At 45.7% G+C, this 20,531-nt stretch overlaps 1 protein-coding gene across 1 annotated transcript in view; it reads right to left on the bottom strand.

Annotated features, from left to right (window-relative positions):
- GNAI2 (G protein subunit alpha i2) overlaps positions 1 to 20,531 on the bottom strand; it is a 465,915-nt gene that overhangs the window by 211,315 nt on the left and 234,069 nt on the right. The window contains exon 2 of the mRNA XM_078661258.1: positions 753 to 795. Within this exon, the coding sequence (XP_078517384.1) occupies positions 753 to 795 (43 nt within the window). The remainder of the gene's footprint in view (positions 1 to 752; positions 796 to 20,531) is intronic.

Genomic DNA, 20,531 nt, shown 5'->3' with positions numbered 1-20,531 from the left:
TGTGCTCTGAGAAGAGCGCCTTAAGTAGGCGGATCACGAGCTGCAAGAGCGCTAGAACGCTCAATGATGGCGCCCTGAAATGTCCCCTTCGCTCCCAAGATGGCGGGCGTAGTAGCAGATCCCCGGGACAGGACCCGCTAAAACAGCGGTGCTTTTACAATATTATGGTGCGAGTAAGTGGGCAGGAGGCAGCAACCATAAAAACAGGGGAGAAACCAAATAATTCCAACTCAAATACAAAACGGGAAATTAAAAAGCGTAAGGCGCTCTAAAATGCGCAAATTAATCCTATTGTATCGTTCATTGCCCCAATAAAACCTTGGGTGCACCACCCATGATCAATTCACATTCATCAGGTACTAATAAATGGATATTCAATCTGTCACACATGCCTGTTGCCCTTCAGGCAGCATTAAAAACCAGCGTTGTATGCATCATGCTCCCAGCCATTGTAGAAATAATGGTTTCTTTCTGTGTTGTATTGTATGGTCTTCCCCCACCCTATTGCTCCACCCCGTGCGTGGGCAATGCTGGGGTGTATTATAAGCAGCCCTATGATGAAGCATGTCACAAAATTGTGTGAGGGCAGTATTAGGACACACAGCAGGTGCCATCATGAGACAGATTTTAATTCTCCCTACTCCTTCTGGTGTATTGAGTGTATAAAACTGGCCAAAAGATCTTATCTACAGAAAACCAACAATATTTACACATAAGAGACAGCAGTAGAGAAGGAAAATGATCATGCTTACTTCATCTGTTTGACAATTGTGCTTTTCCCAGATTCTCCAGCACCTGCAAGTAGAAGAGATACAACATGAGTAAAGAATAGGCTCTTCAAATCATCTTTATGAGTAACTACAACAAACTTTGCCCAGTAGCTTAAATGTGGCACTTGCGCTTTCTGTTTGCAGTTGCATTGCTTTGTATTTGGGTGCAGCTGCTCCTTGAGAATTCGAGGACAATGTCCAATTCATTTGTGTGCTAATGTAAGAATGAAATAAACGGAGTAATTTTGAGTGCAGATGAGCAGTCAGAAGGAAACACTCAGGCTCCCTGTTTGCACATGCACCAGGGATTGGTACACTCGGGGTCTGAGTGTGTGTATCACTGCTCTGTGAGCATGGGGTACTCCGCTACATTTGTAATGCTGCCCTGCGGGAAAGAGATACACATGTTCTCTGTGTGCAGCTGCTCTAGGAGACTGTAATGCTCAGGGTCCCTGTATGAAGATACTCGAGGAGAATGAGATGTTCAAGGTTTCAGTGTGCAGCTGCTCTGTGAGAATGAGATGCTCAGGTTTCCTGTGTTCAGCTGCTCTGTGAGAATGAGATGCTCAGGTTCCCTGTGTGCAGCTGCTCTGTGAGAATGAGATGCTCAGGTTTCCTGTGTGCAGCTGCTCTAGGAGCGAGATGCTCACGTTCCCTGTTTGCTGCTGCTCTGTGAGAATGAGATGCTCAGGTTCCCTGTGTGCAGCTGCTCTGTGAGAATGAGATGCTCAGGTTCCCTGTGTGCAGCTGCTCTAGGAGAGAGATGCTCACGTTCCCTGTTTGCTGCTGCTCTGTGAGAATGAGATGCTCAGGTTCCCTGTGTGCAGCTGCTCTAGGAGAGAGATGCTCACGTTCCCTGTTTGCTGCTGCTCTGTGAGAATGAGATGCTCACGTTCCCTGTTTGCTGCTGCTCTGTGAGAATGAGATGCTCAGGTTCCCTGTGTGCAGCTGCTCTAGGAGAGAGATGCTCACGTTCCCTGTTTGCTGCTGCTCTGTGAGAATGAGATGCTCAGGTTTCCTGTGTTCAGCTGCTCTGTGAGAATGAGATGCTCAGGTTCCCTGTGTGCAGCTGCTCTGTGAGAATGAGATGCTCAGGTTTCCTGTGTGCAGCTGCTCTAGGAGCGAGATGCTCACGTTCCCTGTGTGCAGCTGCTCTGTGAGAATGAGATGCTCAGGTTCCCTGTGTGCAGCTGCTCTAGGAGCGAGATGCTCACGTTCCCTGTGTGCAGCTGCTCTGTGAGAATGAGATGCTCAGGTTCCCTGTGTGCAGCTGCTCTAGGAGAGAGATGCTCACGTTCCCTGTTTGCTGCTGCTCTGTGAGAATGAGATGCTCAGGTTCCCTGTGTGCAGCTGCTCTGTGAGAATGAGATGCTCAGGTTCCCTGTGTGCAGCTGCTCTAGGAGAGAGATGCTCACGTTCCCTGTTTGCTGCTGCTCTGTGAGAATGAGATGCTCAGGTTCCCTGTGTGCAGCTGCTCTAGGAGAGAGATGCTCACGTTCCCTGTTTGCTGCTGCTCTGTGAGAATGAGATGCTCACGTTCCCTGTTTGCTGCTGCTCTGTGAGAATGAGATGCTCAGGTTCCCTGTGTGCAGCTGCTCTAGGAGAGAGATGCTCACGTTCCCTGTTTGCTGCTGCTCTGTGAGAATGAGATGCTCAGGTTTCCTGTTTTCAGCTGCTCGGTGAGAATGAGATGTTCAGGTTCCCTGTGTGCAGCTGCTCTGTGAGAATGAGATGCTCAGGTTCCCTGTGTGCGGCTGCTCTGTGAGAATGAGATGCTCAGGTTCCCTGTGTGCAGCTGCTCTGTGAGAATGAGATGCTCAGGTTCCCTGTGTGCAGCTGCTCTAGGAGCGAGATGCTCACGTTCCCTGTTTGCTGCTGCTCTGTGAGAATGAGATGCTCAGGTTCCCTGTGTGCAGCTGCTCTAGGAGAGAGATGCTCACGTTCCCTGTTTGCTGCTGCTCTGTGAGAATGAGATGCTCACGTTCCCTGTTTGCTGCTGCTCTGTGAGAATGAGATGCTCACGTTCCCTGTTTGCTGCTGCTCTGTGAGAATGAGATGCTCAGGTTTCCTGTTTTCAGCTGCTCGGTGAGAATGAGATGCTCAGGTTCCCTGTGTGCGGCTGCTCTGTGAGAATGAGATGCTCAGGTTCCCTGTGTGCAGCTGCTCTAGGAGCGAGATGCTCACGTTCCCTGTTTGCTGCTGCTCTGTGAGAATGAGATGCTCAGGTTCCCTGTGTGCAGCTGCTCTAGGAGAGAGATGCTCACGTTCCCTGTTTGCTGCTGCTCTGTGAGAATGAGATGCTCACGTTCCCTGTTTGCTGCTGCTCTGTGAGAATGAGATGCTCACGTTCCCTGTTTGCTGCTGCTCTGTGAGAATGAGATGCTCACGTTCCCTGTTTGCTGCTGCTCTGTGAGAATGAGATGCTCAGGTTCCCTGTGTGCAGCTGCTCTAGGAGAGAGATGCTCACGTTCCCTGTTTGCTGCTGCTCTGTGAGAATGAGATGCTCAGGTTTCCTGTTTTCAGCTGCTCGGTGAGAATGAGATGTTCAGGTTCCCTGTGTGCAGCTGCTCTGTGAGAATGAGATGCTCAGGTTCCCTGTGTGCAGCTGCTCTGTGAGAATGAGATGCTCAGGTTCCCTGTGTGCAGCTGCTCTGTGAGAATGAGATGCTCAGGTTCCCTGTGTGCAGCTGCTCTAGGAGCGAGATGCTCACGTTCCCTGTTTGCTGCTGCTCTGTGAGAATGAGATGCTCAGGTTCCCTGTGTGCAGCTGCTCTAGGAGAGAGATGCTCACGTTCCCTGTTTGCTGCTGCTCTGTGAGAATGAGATGCTCACGTTCCCTGTTTGCTGCTGCTCTGTGAGAATGAGATGCTCAGGTTTCCTGTTTTCAGCTGCTCGGTGAGAATGAGATGCTCAGGTTCCCTGTGTGCAGCTGCTCTGTGAGAATGAGATGCTCAGGTTCCCTGTGTGCAGCTGCTCTGTGAGAATGAGATGCTCAGGTTCCCTGTGTGCAGCTGCTCTAGGAGCGAGATGCTCACGTTCCCTGTTTGCTGCTGCTCTGTGAGAATGAGATGCTCAGGTTCCCTGTGTGCAGCTGCTCTAGGAGAGAGATGCTCACGTTCCCTGTTTGCTGCTGCTCTGTGAGAATGAGATGCTCAGGTTTCCTGTTTTCAGCTGCTCGGTGAGAATGAGATGCTCAGGTTCCCTGTTTTCAGCTGCTCGGTGAGAATGAGATGCTCAGGTTCCCTGTGTGCGACTGCTCTGTGAGAATGAGATGCTCAGGTTCCCTGTGTGCAGCTGCTCTGTGAGAATGAGATGCTCAGGTTCCCTGTGTGCAGCTGCTCTAGGAGCGAGATGCTCACGTTCCCTGTTTGCTGCTGCTCTGTGAGAATGAGATGCTCAGGTTCCCTGTGTGCAGCTGCTCTAGGAGAGAGATGCTCACGTTCCCTGTTTGCTGCTGCTCTGTGAGAATGAGATGCTCAGGTTCCCTGTGTGCAGCTGCTCTAGGAGCGAGATGCTCACGTTCCCTGTTTGCTGCTGCTCTGTGAGAATGAGATGCTCAGGTTCCCTGTGTGCAGCTGCTCTAGGAGAGAGATGCTCACGTTCCCGGTTTGCTGCTGCTCTGTGAGAATGAGATGCTCAGGTTTCCTGTTTTCAGCTGCTCGGTGAGAATGAGATGCTCAGGTTCCCTGTTTGCTGCTGCTCTGTGAGAATGAGATGCTCAGGTTCCCTGTGTGCAGCTGCTCGGTGAGAATGAGATGCTCAGGTTCCCTGTTTGCTGCTGCTCTGTGGGAATGAGAAGCCCAGGTTTTCTGTGTGCAGCTGCTATGTGAGGGGAGAGGCTCAGGTTCCCTGTGTGCAGCTGCTATGTGAGGGTGAGAGGCTCAGGTGTATCATGTGCAGCTGCTTTGTGAGAATGTAATGCTCATGGTCCCTGTGTGCAGCTGCTCTGTGAGAATGAGATTCTCAGGTTCCCTGTGTGCAGCTGCTCTATCGGAATGAGATGCTCAGGTTCCCTGTGTGCGGCTGCTCTGTGAGAATGAGATGCTCAGGCTTTCTGGGGGCAGATGCTCCCCAACATGAGATGCTTGGGTCCTGTGTCTGTTCTTCGTTGGCAAGAATGATAAATTTTAGTACTCCGAGTACAACTATTCGGCAAGCATGAGACTCCCGGTGAGCAGCTGCTCTGGTACAGTATAACTCCCTGCATCTTCTTGGGCACAGCCTTTCTGCAAGAATGAGATGCTCAACGTCTATGTGTATACAACTCTGAGAATGAGACACTGGGTGCTCTGTGTGCAGCTGCTGGGTGACAAAACTATACCCTGATTGCCTGTGTATGTTACTGCAGTGTGAGAATGAAATGCTCGGCCTCCCCCATGTACAGGTGACCTGTAAGAATAATATTCTTGGGGGTCTAGAATGTGCAGCTACTCCAAGGAAATGACCACCTCATGTAAGAGAAGGACTTCAGTTTCCATACTACAGTACTATGTTACACGCTCTCGTCCATGAAATTCCAGCTCCTAAATACCATACGGTGCAAATGTGCCCTTCGCGGAAAGTAAGGCAAGACAGAAAAATATGTAAAGAGCTCTATGAATCACTGACTTGAGTTGGACATCAATTAGTGATTTGCCCCCACAAAAGGACAATCTAAGACAAATGACACCTCACAATTTTGGCACTCCAAATATAGGCTGCCCCACAACAAACATCCCACGAAATAACCACATTTATCCTAACTTGATAAATATCTTATCCTCTAATGTCATTCACTTTGGAATGCTTGAAATTAATCTGTTTCCTGGAATTGGGTAGGGAAATGACATGATAGGGTGAGGTAAAGGGATTTCTTTTACTGTGCATAGAATTGGAAAAGGCTTTAATGCTGGGTCCTCTTATCATCATACAAAATAAGAATTCCAATTCATAACCATCAGCAAACATACTTTTTTATAGGAGAAGGAAGGTATGTGAAAGGAAGGTGAGCAGAAGTGATGATAGAGGACCATAAGATCTTCATTGTACTAAAGGAGGGTACTACGGTTAGACTATTAATCTGTTATGTATTTTTCTAGTTTTGGGGAACCTGGATATCCCAAGGTATCCCCCGACAGTGGCATGTGTCAAGGATATGTATGCACAATCTACACAAATCCATTTGGGATACTCCAAGCCACCAAACACTCAAGACTCATCAATCAACGGTAGATGCATAGCTCTACAAAAAGGTACTCTGGTAGTTACACAGACCAGATAAATTCGAGCTTGAATGTTAACCACTTGAAGTTGAATCCCCTGAAAAAGAAGTTCACGCCGACTTCCAAAAGTAGCGCATAAACTTATGGAAATGAACTGTCATTGTTGGCCTAATTTTTAAGGCACAGGCAGTATGGCATCAGCTCTATCCGCTCCACAGGGTCAACCTCTACCTCCCCAAAAATGACTTTAGAAAGTCTCTTAAAGCATTGGTCCTAAACTATACTGTGGCACCACTTGAGTGTCCTCCAAACCGCAGGAAGTATCAAGGGCCTGAGTAATAAGCATGACTTGATGATCTCAAAGCTTAGGGAATTGCTTTGGCACCCACTGTCCATCGGCATCACTTCAGGATTTTCTGCATCACCCTGAAAGCAACAAGCTCTACCATGCCTCACTGTATGACAGAGTGCAAGAGACAAATGCAACATGCACAGCAATGATACAGCCAGTTACAAAATTAATAAGTGCAAGAAGACCAGACAGCAAGTCTTCTGCTACACACACAGAACGGTAATACAGATATTACACTCCATTGTATCTCCAGTTCTGCCTACCTGTGACTATGATGCCCTTGCACCTGTGTTTCCTCCACATAGTACCATGCTCTGTTGCATTACAACAGGTTCACGTTAATGCCCTGATTACGATGTCGGTCGGAGTTTCCTTCAACCGACATCATCGTGGATTCCAGACAGACATACCTCTAGTCGGCGATCCAGATCGCAGTATTACAATGCGAATGCTCACGGTGCAGTCACATACTCTCATTTCTCAATGGGAGTTTGTGCTGCGGCTGTAGACCAGCCGTAGCACAAGCTCCCATAAAGAAATGGGAGATTCTGTTAATCCCTGCACCTCATGGCATGCACCCACACAGTGCAGAGATTAACAGGGGGGCACCAAAGTGCCCCCTCGGCCCCCAACAGGAGGTCTTGGAGGAATGAGGGCCTTGCTAGAGGCCCCCAAAGTCGTTTTCTGACAGGCTTTCCATATTGGAATGCCCGACATGGAAAGCCTGTCAGAAACAGACATCATAATCCCGACGGCGGAAACACCTTCCTCGGGGATCACGGTGGGGTCTCCGACTGAACGACTGGCTCCTTGAGCCCGTCGGAATCCATCCGGAATGACCAGCCAGTTTCACTTTCGACCACTGGCATTGTAATGCGGCAGTCAAAAGTGAAACCTACGATGGGGGCCGGAGGCTCTCCGACTCACATTGTAATCTGGCCCTTAGTGTCCATTAGGTATATACACATAGAAAGATGGAATGTAGAGAAAGGAAAAATTGCTTGGAAGTGGAGAAAATGAATGTTTGGGGACATAGGTCAATGGGGAAATCTAGACTATATGCTAACTGACTAGGGTACTAAGCCTTCATTCACTTCTGACCTGCCTGAGTGCCTCCAATTGTGACCCACCCAAGCATGAGGCAGTGTACCTGTGCATCTTTTCCCATCAGCTAAATATGTGTAACAACACCGCTTGAGGCATGCACGAGGCCTTTTGACTATGTGATGCACTCCATAATAATTACAATATTTCCAGATTTGTAAAGGACGACTTATCAACCCTAAGGGTTATCTAGGCGCTGGGGGCCATTGGGGAAATTAAGTGGGCTAGTGCCCAGAGTCACATGATGCTGAGCTGGGCTGCTGCCAGTGCCGGGAATCGAACCGCGAGCCCCACGTACTGGAGTCAGCCGCTCTGGCCGCTGCGCCACACCTCTCCATGACTTAACCATGCCTAAGATGTACGCACCCGTCACCGCAATCTGAAGCAAAACTGCCTATGAAGGAGTGTAGCCAAGCACATCACCCTGACTTCTGCATGCATGGAGCAATGCAACAATTAATCTTGCTCTATCACCAAAAATAAGGCAGCATGTTTGATGGCTTAAAAGAGTGAAGTAACACCCTCCTTCACTCACTCATTTTTTGGTTTCGTGTATCAAGCCTGCAAGTCACATTTCAGGGACTCGTGAGTACTTTCATACACCAGCAAGGTGAAGAAAGAGAGTAGAAGCCAAGAATTGGTGCAGAGGAGAAGGGTCCAAAAACAGGTTTCAAAAAGGCATGGCGAGCCCCATCTGTAGAGTCACTGGGGTGCAAAGAGAGGAATTTAATACATCTTACTGCAAAGTCACTTTCACCACCTGTGTGACCAAACCCTGCATGAGGCATGGTACCCCCTGCCCACCACATAATAAATAAATCCAGCATGAAATAGCAAGTACCACTCGCTGCAGAATATAAAGCTGTGTGAGACAATGTTACCCTGCAACTCACTCGATGAGTTAAAACTGAGTTAGTCAATGCAACGCTGCGCGGCACCCAATCACTTAACTCTGCCCGCAGAGGTTTGGCACTGCTCCTGCTGAAGTAAGGCTTGGCACTGCATACAAGGATATGTCTCAGCCTGAGGCAGCCAAGCCATGAACTTTAAGCAATATTCAGGATTCCTCGCTTCACTGACGTACAATGACAGAAAATCAAAACATGTGATGTACAACAGAAGGCGTAGAGTTTGTCTTGCCATTACTTTACGCTTGTTCGGCTGTTGAAGCTGCAGGCAACTCACACCACAAGCCCTACTTTCCCAGATCATTAACGAGTGCATGGGGGCAGATTGCATCCATACTCCCATCGCTGCACCCCGTTGACTTACAATTAGACAAGAGGAGGACATTGATGTACCGTAAGAAATATCATTCGCTGGACCTGCTAGGAACGAACGCCTTGTGGTTCTGTTTCTTGCGCTTCTGCTAGTATCCCTCGCCGTTACTAATGCCAGTGATGTCATGATCCTATTACTCATGGGTGGTCACAAATAACGAGATTGCCATGCCAACCGTGTTGGGCTCAGAGCTCCTTCCAATTGCTCGCAGCTTCTAATGAATGTTTTTTGGCAGCTGGCCCTCTACTCTCCCCAGCCTTCTGTCCCTACATCGCAATCGCAGACGCGTTCTTCAATCCTCACGGGGATCTCGCCCATGATCTGGCACCCACCACAACTCAACAATGGCCTAAGCGGGCTTCTATTGTTACACTTTTGTGCTGGGAGCCTCCCTTGCCCCTCACCTGCTGCTCTGCACACCTACGACTTCTTCGTATGTAGACAGTATCCAACACTACACAGACCATCACACACCATGAACACAACTCGAAAGGTGCGTACAAGTGGACGCCCCTTTACAACTATAGCACCACATTTGCCAATGTGGTGTTGTCATGTTAGACTCAACACTACACAAACTGACAACCTTGTTCCAAGTGAGTAACACATTTCAGTAATCAAGCTGTCTCTCGTCCCTGATTTTACAGATAAAGAGGCCTTTTTATGATATAAGCACTCTGAATGCTGGGATAACATTCCAATATGATGGGAGCCTTGCACACCGACCACCTTTAAAGATACCTTAAAGCTGGATTTGGTATAAGGGCGGGAAAACCTTTCATAGGTGTGGAAGAGACTAATGAGAAGGTAGGGCGGCCCATGGGATGATACTGGCTTCAATCAGGGAAATATTGTGTCAAAGTGTTTACAAACTAAAGATATGATTAAGTAGCACCATTACAAGATGGAGTAATAGCTGAGTGACATTTATAAAGGTGAGAGCTTGTGGTAAGAAGGTGACCATGATGGCATGTGTGCCCCAAGAGAGATAGTCAAGACTCCAGCATGATGGCTGCAGCCATGATGAAACGAGGCTTCAGAGATAAGAGTATGAGAAAAAGGATTCAAGAAAGAGGCGATGTCCAGATACAACCCCACAGAGTATGGTAATAAACATTGCAGAGACAAGGGTGGCACAAAAAACAGGTTGGCCAACATAAAGTTAGTCATTCCAGAGTGGTAAGGAAAGAGTCATGCGAACCCCTGAAGGTCCATAGGGGGCAATGCCTCACGACTTGCCTGCAGCACAACTGAGAAATTGGATCCAAAGGAAGATGAAACAGGTCAGTACCTCTAAAGAGGACTGGAAAGACCTAAATGAAGGCCTCACCCCAGATCAGTGTTTGATAAGGGGCCCTTGAAGCATATCAAGTTATGCTCTGCACCCGTCAGATGTCACCACAGTGCCAGCATCATGCTCAATTACAGGCCATCAAAAGATTATAGGGTATGTGTGGTAAATGAATGATGCACAGTCCACTGTGTAAGTTAAGATCCTTTATTGCAAGTTCCTTCCAAGTCAGGTAGACAGGTCAAGATCAGATGTAAACCCCACCAGGAGCCAGCTGTTAGCAGCTCAGCCTCAGATGACCAACTGCCACAGTAAGTTAGAGAGAGGCACTGTGAGCCAGAGGGACACCCAGGCATTCTATGACGTCACAGATATCATAGTACAGTCTATCCAGAGAAGAACAGTGGAGAGGACATTTACTACACATCCTCTTCCCTTATGGAATAAGAACAGAATAAGGAAACGATCGGCAAAATACCTCAAATGCAACATCAGCAGTAAAGTACAAAATTGAGATGAACCAAAAGTAATAATGTACGACATGAGATGTAAGCATGAGATATCATTAGCAGAGAAATTAACAAAGAAAACTACATTATGTCACAATATGCCTCATCCCCCTCCCTTAACGAAACAGCATGGTTTCGAAAAAACAAGACCAACCGCTAAGTTAGCTGGTGACACTCATAACCTCCCCACACATGGGTACACCACAGGGTAAAGACCCTAGAAATAAAAATGAGTGTAGACTGGGAGAGCCACAATAGATTCACTTAAGATAATCCAAGAGAGCAAACCCCTTTAACAAGAATTCACAAAAGAAATAAAAAACAACTACCCCTGATAAAGATATACTGACACTAAACATATGATAAATTCACAGCTCAAAATCTTACCAAAATGAATCCCTGGCCAGTAGCTGCAAGAAGGTAGACCTCGGCAAGAACATAGTGCACAAACAATCTCCACCAAAAGCAGGGTACAGCGCAGAGTATGGAGAATGGACTACCCGCATACACTGAACCACCCCTGAAAAGGGGACACCGCAGGGTAAGAACAAAAACCCTGGGAAGAAAGATGGGGCATGGACTATCCGCAAAGACCCAACCTCCCCTAAAAAGGGTACACCACAAGACAGTAATCCTGGGAATAAAAATGGGCGTTGACTACCCGCAAACACACAACCTCCCCTGAAAAGGGTACACCGCAGGGTAAGGAAAATAACCCTGGGACGGAAGATGGGGCATGGACTAACCGCAAAGACCCAACCTCCCCTAAAAAGGGTACACCGCAGGACAATATTTCTAGGAACAAAAGTGGGGCACGGACTACCCGCAAATACCCAACCTCCCCTAAAAAGGGTACACCGCAGGATAAGGACAATGACCCTGGGAAGAAAAATGAGGCATGGACTACACCCAAACACAAAACCTCCCCTGAAAAGGGTACACAGCAGGACAGTAATCGTGGTAACCAAAAATGGGAATGGACTACCCACTAGCAAACAGACAACCTCCTCTAAGCAGGGTACGCCATAAGACACAACATCCCCCAAGAAGCAAAATTTAAAAAATGACTACACACATGCACACAACAATGGGGCATGTACTACCCCCAAGGACCCAAAGGGTACGCTTCAGGATACCAACCCTGACCATATGGATGGACATTGACAACCCCACAAGCCGAAACTACGACATCCCCAACGCAGGATATACACTTGCCAAAATAGCCCCACAAAATTTGCCATATTAAAACACACACACAACACTTTCCAGAACTGAATTGAAACCACAAGAACCAAACAGTGTTACGCAAATAAATAAATAACACTAGCTCCAGTGAGCGATTTCTCACCCGGGTCTTTAACGCAAGAAGGTCATTCCATTCAATTGTGGAGGAGTCTTGCAGTCCCCAAAATAATTCTGAATCGGAGATCACCGGCAGTGATCGTGTCCCAACTCCGGTCGGCTCTGCGGCAGAGATGTGTATAAGGACCATCATTACGATCAGGTTCGCTAGGTGCCGACACAAATCATGACCTTCACACCAGGAAATTGAAGAACACAGTGTTAAGTTGACGCCACACTGGGAACACCACATGGATACTTCGAGCTTCAATTTGCAAGTCGCAGCACCAGACAAGAGTACGCAGTACACAATACGCTGATCCTGAGCAAGATTCGGCACGCTGTTACTCCTCCGCCGGATGGTTCACCGCCAAAGCGTGCTGAACGAAGACAACCGGAAAGCTGCAGTGTGACGTCACAGGGGCTTCGCTACGGAGGAAGACCGTCGCTAACTCCTAGATGCATTCTAAACACGTCATCAATTGGACGGTAGCAGGGAAAGAGAAGAGATCGCTGCTGGCCAACCGTCGACCAACCGTCATCAGCATCCAGGACGGTGAGTAGACGATGTCAAAACACAACACCGTGCTTTGTTAATGGCTAAATGCTTAACGCAAGGGCAATCGTCATCGCACAATAAAAAGAAAACTCGGAGTCTGTGTCTCATCCGCTCGTGTACATGCGACGCCTCAGATTCCACATAAGATGCCTCTGAAATGAATGCCCGTTTGCGCACACAGGACAGAGACAGGCAAAATAGTCACCAACTAGTGCACATGCGACACGTCTCACCAGACCTCCGAGGTGAAGGGACAGTGCGTAGGTTTCAAACAAAATGTCACTCTAGTAAGCGCCCGTTTCTACAAACAAGGCAGACACAAGCAGAGTAGGCAAAGGCTGCTGTAAAGTCTCTTATAACCCCAAAACATCTAGGTTGCAGGTTGGAGGCTGTCTATAGACAAACTAACTTCAAAGTAAAAACACGCGCCCAGGGTGCCGGCTGTCCAGGTGGAACAGGACACTGGTGGGGTCGGCTGAGCGTTACCTTTTTGCTGAAGTAAGAGTTCCTTTCCATGTAGTCGCTTCTTTAGTTCAAACGCAGGTTCATCCTTTTTAAAACGTCGCCAAGTTGTGGTAAATGAATGATGCACAGTCCACTGTGTAAGTTAAAATCCTTTATTGCAAGTTCCTTCCAAGTCAGGTAGACAGGTCAAGATCCGAAGTAAACCCCACCAGGAGCCAGCTGTTAGCAGCTCAGCCTCAGATGACCAACTGCCACAGTAAGTTAGAGAGAGGCACTGTGAGCCAGAGGGACACCCAGGCATTCTATGATGTCACAGATATCATAGTACAGTCTATCCAGAGAAGAACAGTGGAGAGGACATTTACTACAGTATGCTCTATATTAGTAACGGCCAGAGCAGCCCACATCGGAGCTGCAGGAACCAGGTGCAAGTCTTGGCGTCGGCTCAACATCCTGTGATCCTGGGCAAATCACGTAATCTCCCCGTGCCTACAATTCAGTGCCTTCATACCCTCACAGGTGATTTGCCATGCTTTACAAATCCTGGATTTATTTATTATAAGTCAAGGGCACCGCAGAGTGTTTGATTATGGGACATCAAAGGATTCCATCTTATTAAATGCATCTGGCAACGGCACCAGCATAGTGCCTGCATCGTGTTCAATTACAGACCATCAGCGGGTTTCAGTGTATGCAACTGACTTAATGATAAAGCTGATGATGACTCCAATAAGGCATCAATCCCATTCTTGGGTGGTCACGTCCACCTGTGGTGCTATTCCTGCATGCAAACATCAGCTGCAGTCTACAATGGACCGTAAGTGGTCTTTGTCACAGCTCCACACGCGACCAGCACAAGGGTGCATCGTTTAGGACGTTGATAGCACAGCCTGTCTGGGAAGCAAATATTCGAGCTTCTGAACCCTTTTCATCCTGCTCTGGCATTAGAATATGCAATCTGTGCCAAAAAACTTGCTGACTTCAAAGTCGCGAGGACTTGAAAGCCTCATCAAGCTATATCCCAAGCGAGACCATGTCGCAGAGGGGCTCTGATGCTGCAGGTACATCTGGTTGCTAGAGTGACATTTACCACGCACAATCGACAACAGCCTCAAAACCTCAACACCCGCTGATACCTCGCTCTTAGAGAATACTCTAATGAAGTTCCCGGCAAATGGCCTCAATTTATAATGGCCTACTTAATTTTAATGAATTGGACTCTAAGCAAATGTTTAAAGGGGAAAGTAATACTCCAAGGGCGGTAGGGAGTAGGTTGTGTTAACTGAAGCTCTGCTGAGCACGGCTAGAGCCTGCAGGATCCAAGAAACCAAGGATAGCTCTGCTGTGCTGCTCAAAAATGGGGGAAATTCATTGCAACCAAGGAGATGTTTCCTGTGTTTGTCAACAATGAATGCAAAATCTATGCAGCCAAGGAGTGGTCTGCTGTATTAGCCAAGAGGATGCAGAGTTTATGTAGGCAAGGAGTGGGCTGCTATGTTAGTTGAGAGCATACACAAAATGCAGCCAAGGAAAGGTCTGCTGTGTTAGTCAAGAGCGTACAAAATCTATGCAGCCAAGGAAAGGTAGGCTCTGTTGGCTGAGAGCGTGCAAAATTAAAGCGAGCAAGGTTTTGATGTTTTAGGTGAGAGCATGCACACTATACACAGCAAAAGGCAGATCTGCTATGTTACGTGAAATCATGCAACGTCTGTGCACCTGATCAACCATAGAAATTTCTCGGCTAAGTAAAATAGCTCTGCTGTTAAAAAATACTCAGTCCTCATTCTCTATGATGTGGATAAACTATAGCTCTGCTGTCTAAAGGATGAATCTGTTCATGTAAATTTAGAGACCGCTACATAGGCTGAAGTTTCCAAGTGAGATCACCAGGTTTTCCACTAAATCCTCCCCACACTGAATCCGAAATGTTGGCTTTTCCAACAAATAACCTTTCAGAAGTGGCGACACCAAACGTGGGTCAGGATCGCGTGACCACCAATCTTTGCACGCTTTTTTGACCCATCTGAGGTTTAATCTGTCAACCAAACATGACTACTTGATTCAATTTCCTTTTAGGTACATGCTTTACCAAGTACGGACACATTCAGCAGTAATATAAAATAACGATGGACTGGGATGCGGCCCAGAGGCTTGGATTAAATCAAGCAATACATCCACCACTTTTTTGTATACTTTAGTGTGTCACCCTAAGCAGAACGGGTGTGCCCAGCCGTGGGTCCTATGCACACTGTCACTGGAACCAAGATATACCTGGCTGATGAGCCCTAAGTAGAGTGAAACCGGTCCGAATGTGGTTTGTGGTCCGGTTTAGGGAGGACTTGGCATGGAAGTACAGACCGGGATAGGGTCAAGTCTGATTTACATATGGCTGGTTCCAAATTGAGGTAGCATGGTGTGCAAAATAATGATGGACTGAGATGCGGCCCGAGTAATTACCAGTGGCTGACATTGGGGAGTACAACACGAGGATGAGCTGGCAGGTCTGCATGCAATCTGCAGGCCACATGCTTGAATCCAAGGACAGTAACCTCACAGTCAGGACAATAAAGCACTGCTTAGTTGTGGAAATATCACAATGTCTGGCACGTACAGGGTTTGGTTAGGTGCCCGAAGACGATTTAACACTATAACACTGGAATTACATGCAGCTGATGAAAAACAAACCTGACTGAAGTAAAAATACCAAAAAGCAGCTAACGAAAAGCCTATTCAAAACGAGACAATTTTATTTTTAATTAATACAAACATTAGGGTGGGTGGTTTCGGTAGTGAAGCAGGGAGTTGCTGCATCTAGAACTAGATCATAGTGACAGTTAAAATAAGCACTAGCAAAGTCACCACGTTTGGCATGGCAAGCTTGGTATTTTTTAAATTATGTTTATTTTTTTGCCAATCTATCCCAGGAGTATTGAAAGTTTAAACCTAATGAAGAAGGAGAAGTGCAGCAATTTCTAGGCGACCTTGTTTAAAAAAAAGTATTAGCAAAATAAATGACCCAACGTAAAAATAGAGCAAAATACAGCACACAAAAAATAGAACACATGAAATAAAGGCAGAAATAAAAGATTGGCCCACTAGCCCTGGCACTGAAGTGGACTACCTCTTAAGCAGATGGGCACAAGAATAGGCCGTCACTCACGGTAAAAAGAGCTAATGGATGAAGCAAGCTCACCCACTGATTGGCCCATTATGTTGTGGCCAGAGGCAAAATGGGAGTGGAAAAGAAGAGACTGGTGAGCCAACCTTGATCAGTCCTAAAAATAAAGGGGAAGAAGATAGATGGGTTGGAAAGTGAAAAATATAAGTGCAAAAGTATTCTTAATATTTTTTGAAAAATTAAATAAAGCAATGGCATATTGCATTCCCCGTGCTGAGCCCTTGCAGGGGAATCCGAAAAAGGCGGCTTGTTTGCATCAAACTAGAGTTTACTTGCAGAGGAATGCAATATTGAGTCAAGGTGGGTATTCCATTTTTGGATTAAATAAAATCTAAAATCAAGAAAAGAAATCAACTCAGTTGATTGATAAACGAAAGACTTAATAGCTAAGAGACAAAACAGGACCAAGGAGCGGAACTGAGGACCTGAACAGTGAAATACAGAATTGCACCAGAAGGCGGCAGACTAGCTGAAAAAGGCCAGAGCAGGGTTTAAAAAGCCAAGAGGCACGTGCACCAAAAGTGCGGGTGCCCATCAGGTGTAAGGGGGCCCAATGTTAATCACTATCATAGGCATCCACCCCTACTTGGTTTAGTTAAACCAGGTTTACCGCTCACGCAGGAGTACAAGAAAAATGTGTATGGACTTACAGAAGTGCAGGTACTCACTATCTCAGCATACCGGCTTGCTACTGATAAGTGCCTGTAAGTCCAATTAAAAGTAATGCACCTGTGCTGGGCAGTGCAGTGCAGGTACTCTCGCTGAATAATTAAAAAAGTACTCGGTACCTGGCAGCACTTGCCATTTTAAGGCACTGGATTTTACATGCGGAAGAGAGAGGGAGGTAGGCCTTTCTCCCCTTAGGGTACAAGTCTGTGCTCCTATAAGTGCAAATCACTGATAGAAGCCATTCAGTCACTCATAGTTCTGCAGGGACAAGGTTACCATGGTGGATGCAAGGAGAAGCACGTTGGATGCTTTTTGACCAGTTAGTCTGTCTTTGTCTGGTGGGCGGGGGCACATCTGAAGCGTTCCTAAGGCACCATATGTAAAACTTTGCAATAGGAAAGTTTTGACAGTGGATTTAAGCAATGCAAAAATGTTCAAGTGTTAAAGGAGGAGCTTGAACCTTTGATAACTGCAGCAAGCGTAGAAACTAATTGATGTCCTGCTTGCTATAACTGTTATTTCAATAACTGGACTGCTGATTCGTTTAGCATTTGCAAGTTTTAATGCATGGTTACATGTGCCATTATACAAGCAAGAGTCTCATTTACAATGACAAATATTGAAAGAAAATAAAAAGGGGAATGCCACGCTGGGACAATGTTAGAGTGAATAGAACTTGATTAACGTGATTTTGGAGAATGGAGAGCACTGGTTCAGAGAACAAGAAAGTAAGATGTGCATGCTTTACAAGTTCTGGGGGGCGGGGTTCAAAATTCACCCATTAGAAAGCAGATACACCCTTGGCTCTGGCAGTCGTAAGTCGTGTTGGGAGTGAGTCGATTGGAAAGCACTGGTATCTCAGGGTGTATCTAACTAGTCCTGGGTGGAATTGCAATGACACTGGCAAGATTTCTAAAAATGTTGCATGGCAGGTTTTAGAGTAACTTTTTTTATCTGAGCGTTCTGCGCGATTAAAAAACAAACAAAAAAACCCATAAAGAGTACGTCTTGTGCAATACCAGCGGGAGACTAGTTTGCACAGAAATTGTGTTGCAGACAAAAACAATTCTAAGTGAACCAATCCCCTGCAAGTATCTTGCAGGTTTTTTTTCTGACTGCAAAGTGGACCTGTAGGTTAAAAACATTGATTTGAGCTGCCAGCAAATCAGTTAACTAAAAAAAAAAAAAACATTTATGGAATTTCAAAAACATTTTTTTTTTAAAATGTGTCTAATATTTGTTGAATTGGCTATAGAGGCATGAGGAATGGTGCTGTGTGCACCATGGTAAGAGCTCGGAAAGAGGCTCTAATTGGGATACAGGTGTATTCTTACAGTTTCACCCTCAGAGATTTCTGTAGCATTGCCCTGGATCGGAAAGAAGCTTCACTGCTCTGTATCTTTTTGACACTGGAGCAGAATTGATCACAAAAGTGTTATTTTGATTCGGTCACAGTGGCGATCGCGGATTTGTGCCATGAATGCACAAGACACCATTGGTGCGAAGCTGGTAATGTGAGGAGCCTGAGAGAGCATTAATCGGGGCCCCTTGGGAAAACGAGATTTTCAGCTTTAGTTTAAATTTTTTTTATAGGACCAGGTATTGTATTAAGGAGAACTAGAACACCACAGCCATGTGAGGTCACCCGTGGCCCAGGATCACGAGGTGAGACTTCCTCTTTAAGTAACCACAAGTGACAATCAAGAACCCACTTCTTGAAAACGAATGTCACGGCGGATGGATCTTCTGACAGAAAGTTTCCACAAAAGAAACTGTTGAAAACTAAGACTAAAATACAGGATAACCATCAAATTGTAATCCTCTCAAACATGAAGTTAAGCCCACTTCTTTTACACTTTGTGCATGGATCAAGGAAACCAGGAAGCCGTCCTTGTTAACAAATCACACAATTGTTCATATGACAAGGCAATATGTGACCAACTGGGAGAGAGGAAAGAAGCGAAGTAATAAAACTAATTTAAAGATGGAGGGGAAGGTACTTAAGCAGTCAAGAAATAGCAATGTATGTAGTTTAAAAAGGAAGCATTAATATTTCGTACAACCAAAAAGGGAGACTTACTAGCATACTGAGATATGGGAGAAGTTGACGTTTACTAGAAGGACTGTTGAAGGATGATGGTAAGGTAGCCAGGTTAATGGCAGCTCAGAGTTGAAATGCCAACTGTCAGGAAAGCTCAGATTGGTACGATAAACTGGGATTTGGAATGCGGATCAACGCTCACACAAGAACATACAGATTCGAAGGAAGTAAGTGAAGGCAGCACCTCAACTAATGATTTTTTGGTATTTTGAGATTTTGTGGCTCATCTACTATTATCTACTATTGACCTAAACCCCATCAACCTTAGCTTCACTTTACAATTGGGTGGCAATGCACTCAACATGATTCCACTCTATGCCACTCAACTCTACTCCACTCTTTGGGATTCCACTCCACACCACTCTCTTTTAAGCCACTAACATTTAAGCATGCTGAACAGCAGCTACGCTGGTGTACAGCATGGCTAAAACACATTGGTAATCCCAATACCTCTTGCCCAGGCAAGACCTATTGGCTTAGCCAATGGGTGTTCAATTTGTGATTGACAGGCTTGGCAAACGTTAGATGGCCGCCCAAGATAACTGCACATTTTCCCCCAGTATGGCCTACTATTTTGGCTTTTCTGAAAAAAAACATGTTGAAGTGGTTTTGATCAAACAAAAAACGCATTGTATGTTGGAGCAAGCCACTTCACCTCAATCAAGTTGGTAAAAAGCCATATAGCGGTTTTCACTGTAGCTGAAAAAGAACACTTTTGGGATGTTCCTGACAACTTTGGATGCCTTTAACAGATCTTCACAAATCCCTCCACAACCAGAGTAATAAAGAAGCAGCAAACCTTAGGATCTCTTCATGCGGTTTCAGAAAATGCTTGCAAAGTTATTAACGATTCATAAACACTATTCCAATGACGAGTACGATGTAACTAACAGAGTCACTATTGATGATTCTGTAAAACAAACAGATAGGTATAAGGCGTGGTAGATACCACATCTCACATAACATAACTTGAGTATTTGTCCTATGCACGGTAACCCTTGAGGGGTCTCTTGGCACTATTGATAGCTATGGAAGTTTATCATTACCTAACTCAATGGGAATGAGTAATTTTACAGATCTCAGAAGGATGAAGGGCTGGGTGGACCTTACAGAATCCAGCAGTATGAATAAGATATTTGCTTTTTTTGGTTAAGAGACTTATCAGATATAGATAAGGGTAATTTGTGGCACAGTATTACAAAAGGTAAGCAACAGAATAACCTATGTAGATCAAACACTGAAGCTCTTACGCATGTGACTAAGCAACATTTTCATATTAGTCCTTAATTTGCTTTTTATATTATAAATCGATCTGCTTTTGAAATATATTCTTGTGAGGAGATTTTAGAAGAGTTCATCAATTGAAGTAAATTGAGGAATATGCATACCATAAAATATAGTGAATTAATTACTAAGATTAGCCCTTGGGTTTTGCCAGGATAAAAATTGAAATGACAAGAATATTTATTTAGTGTATAAATAACAATGCATCTTTAACAGATGACGGTGTGAAGTGAATACCTTGAAAATGTTTGTACATTTGTATTTGTTGCTTCTGCCAATTGTACAAGTTTCAAACTGTAAAAACAGACTTACTGCGTACAAATAGTCACCTGCATTTGTAGGAATATAGGAGTAATGTGTTTAATAATGTATCAAGTACAGCCCTGGTTTTGTGGATACGCAAGTTTAACCTGTATGTAAATTTGA

This window comes from Lissotriton helveticus, chromosome 9, assembly GCF_964261635.1.
Source record: "Lissotriton helveticus chromosome 9, aLisHel1.1, whole genome shotgun sequence".
Classification (NCBI taxonomy): Eukaryota; Metazoa; Chordata; class Amphibia; order Caudata; family Salamandridae; genus Lissotriton; species Lissotriton helveticus.
Note: the sequence above shows the minus strand (reverse complement) of the source record. Positions and strands in the feature narration are given on the sequence as shown.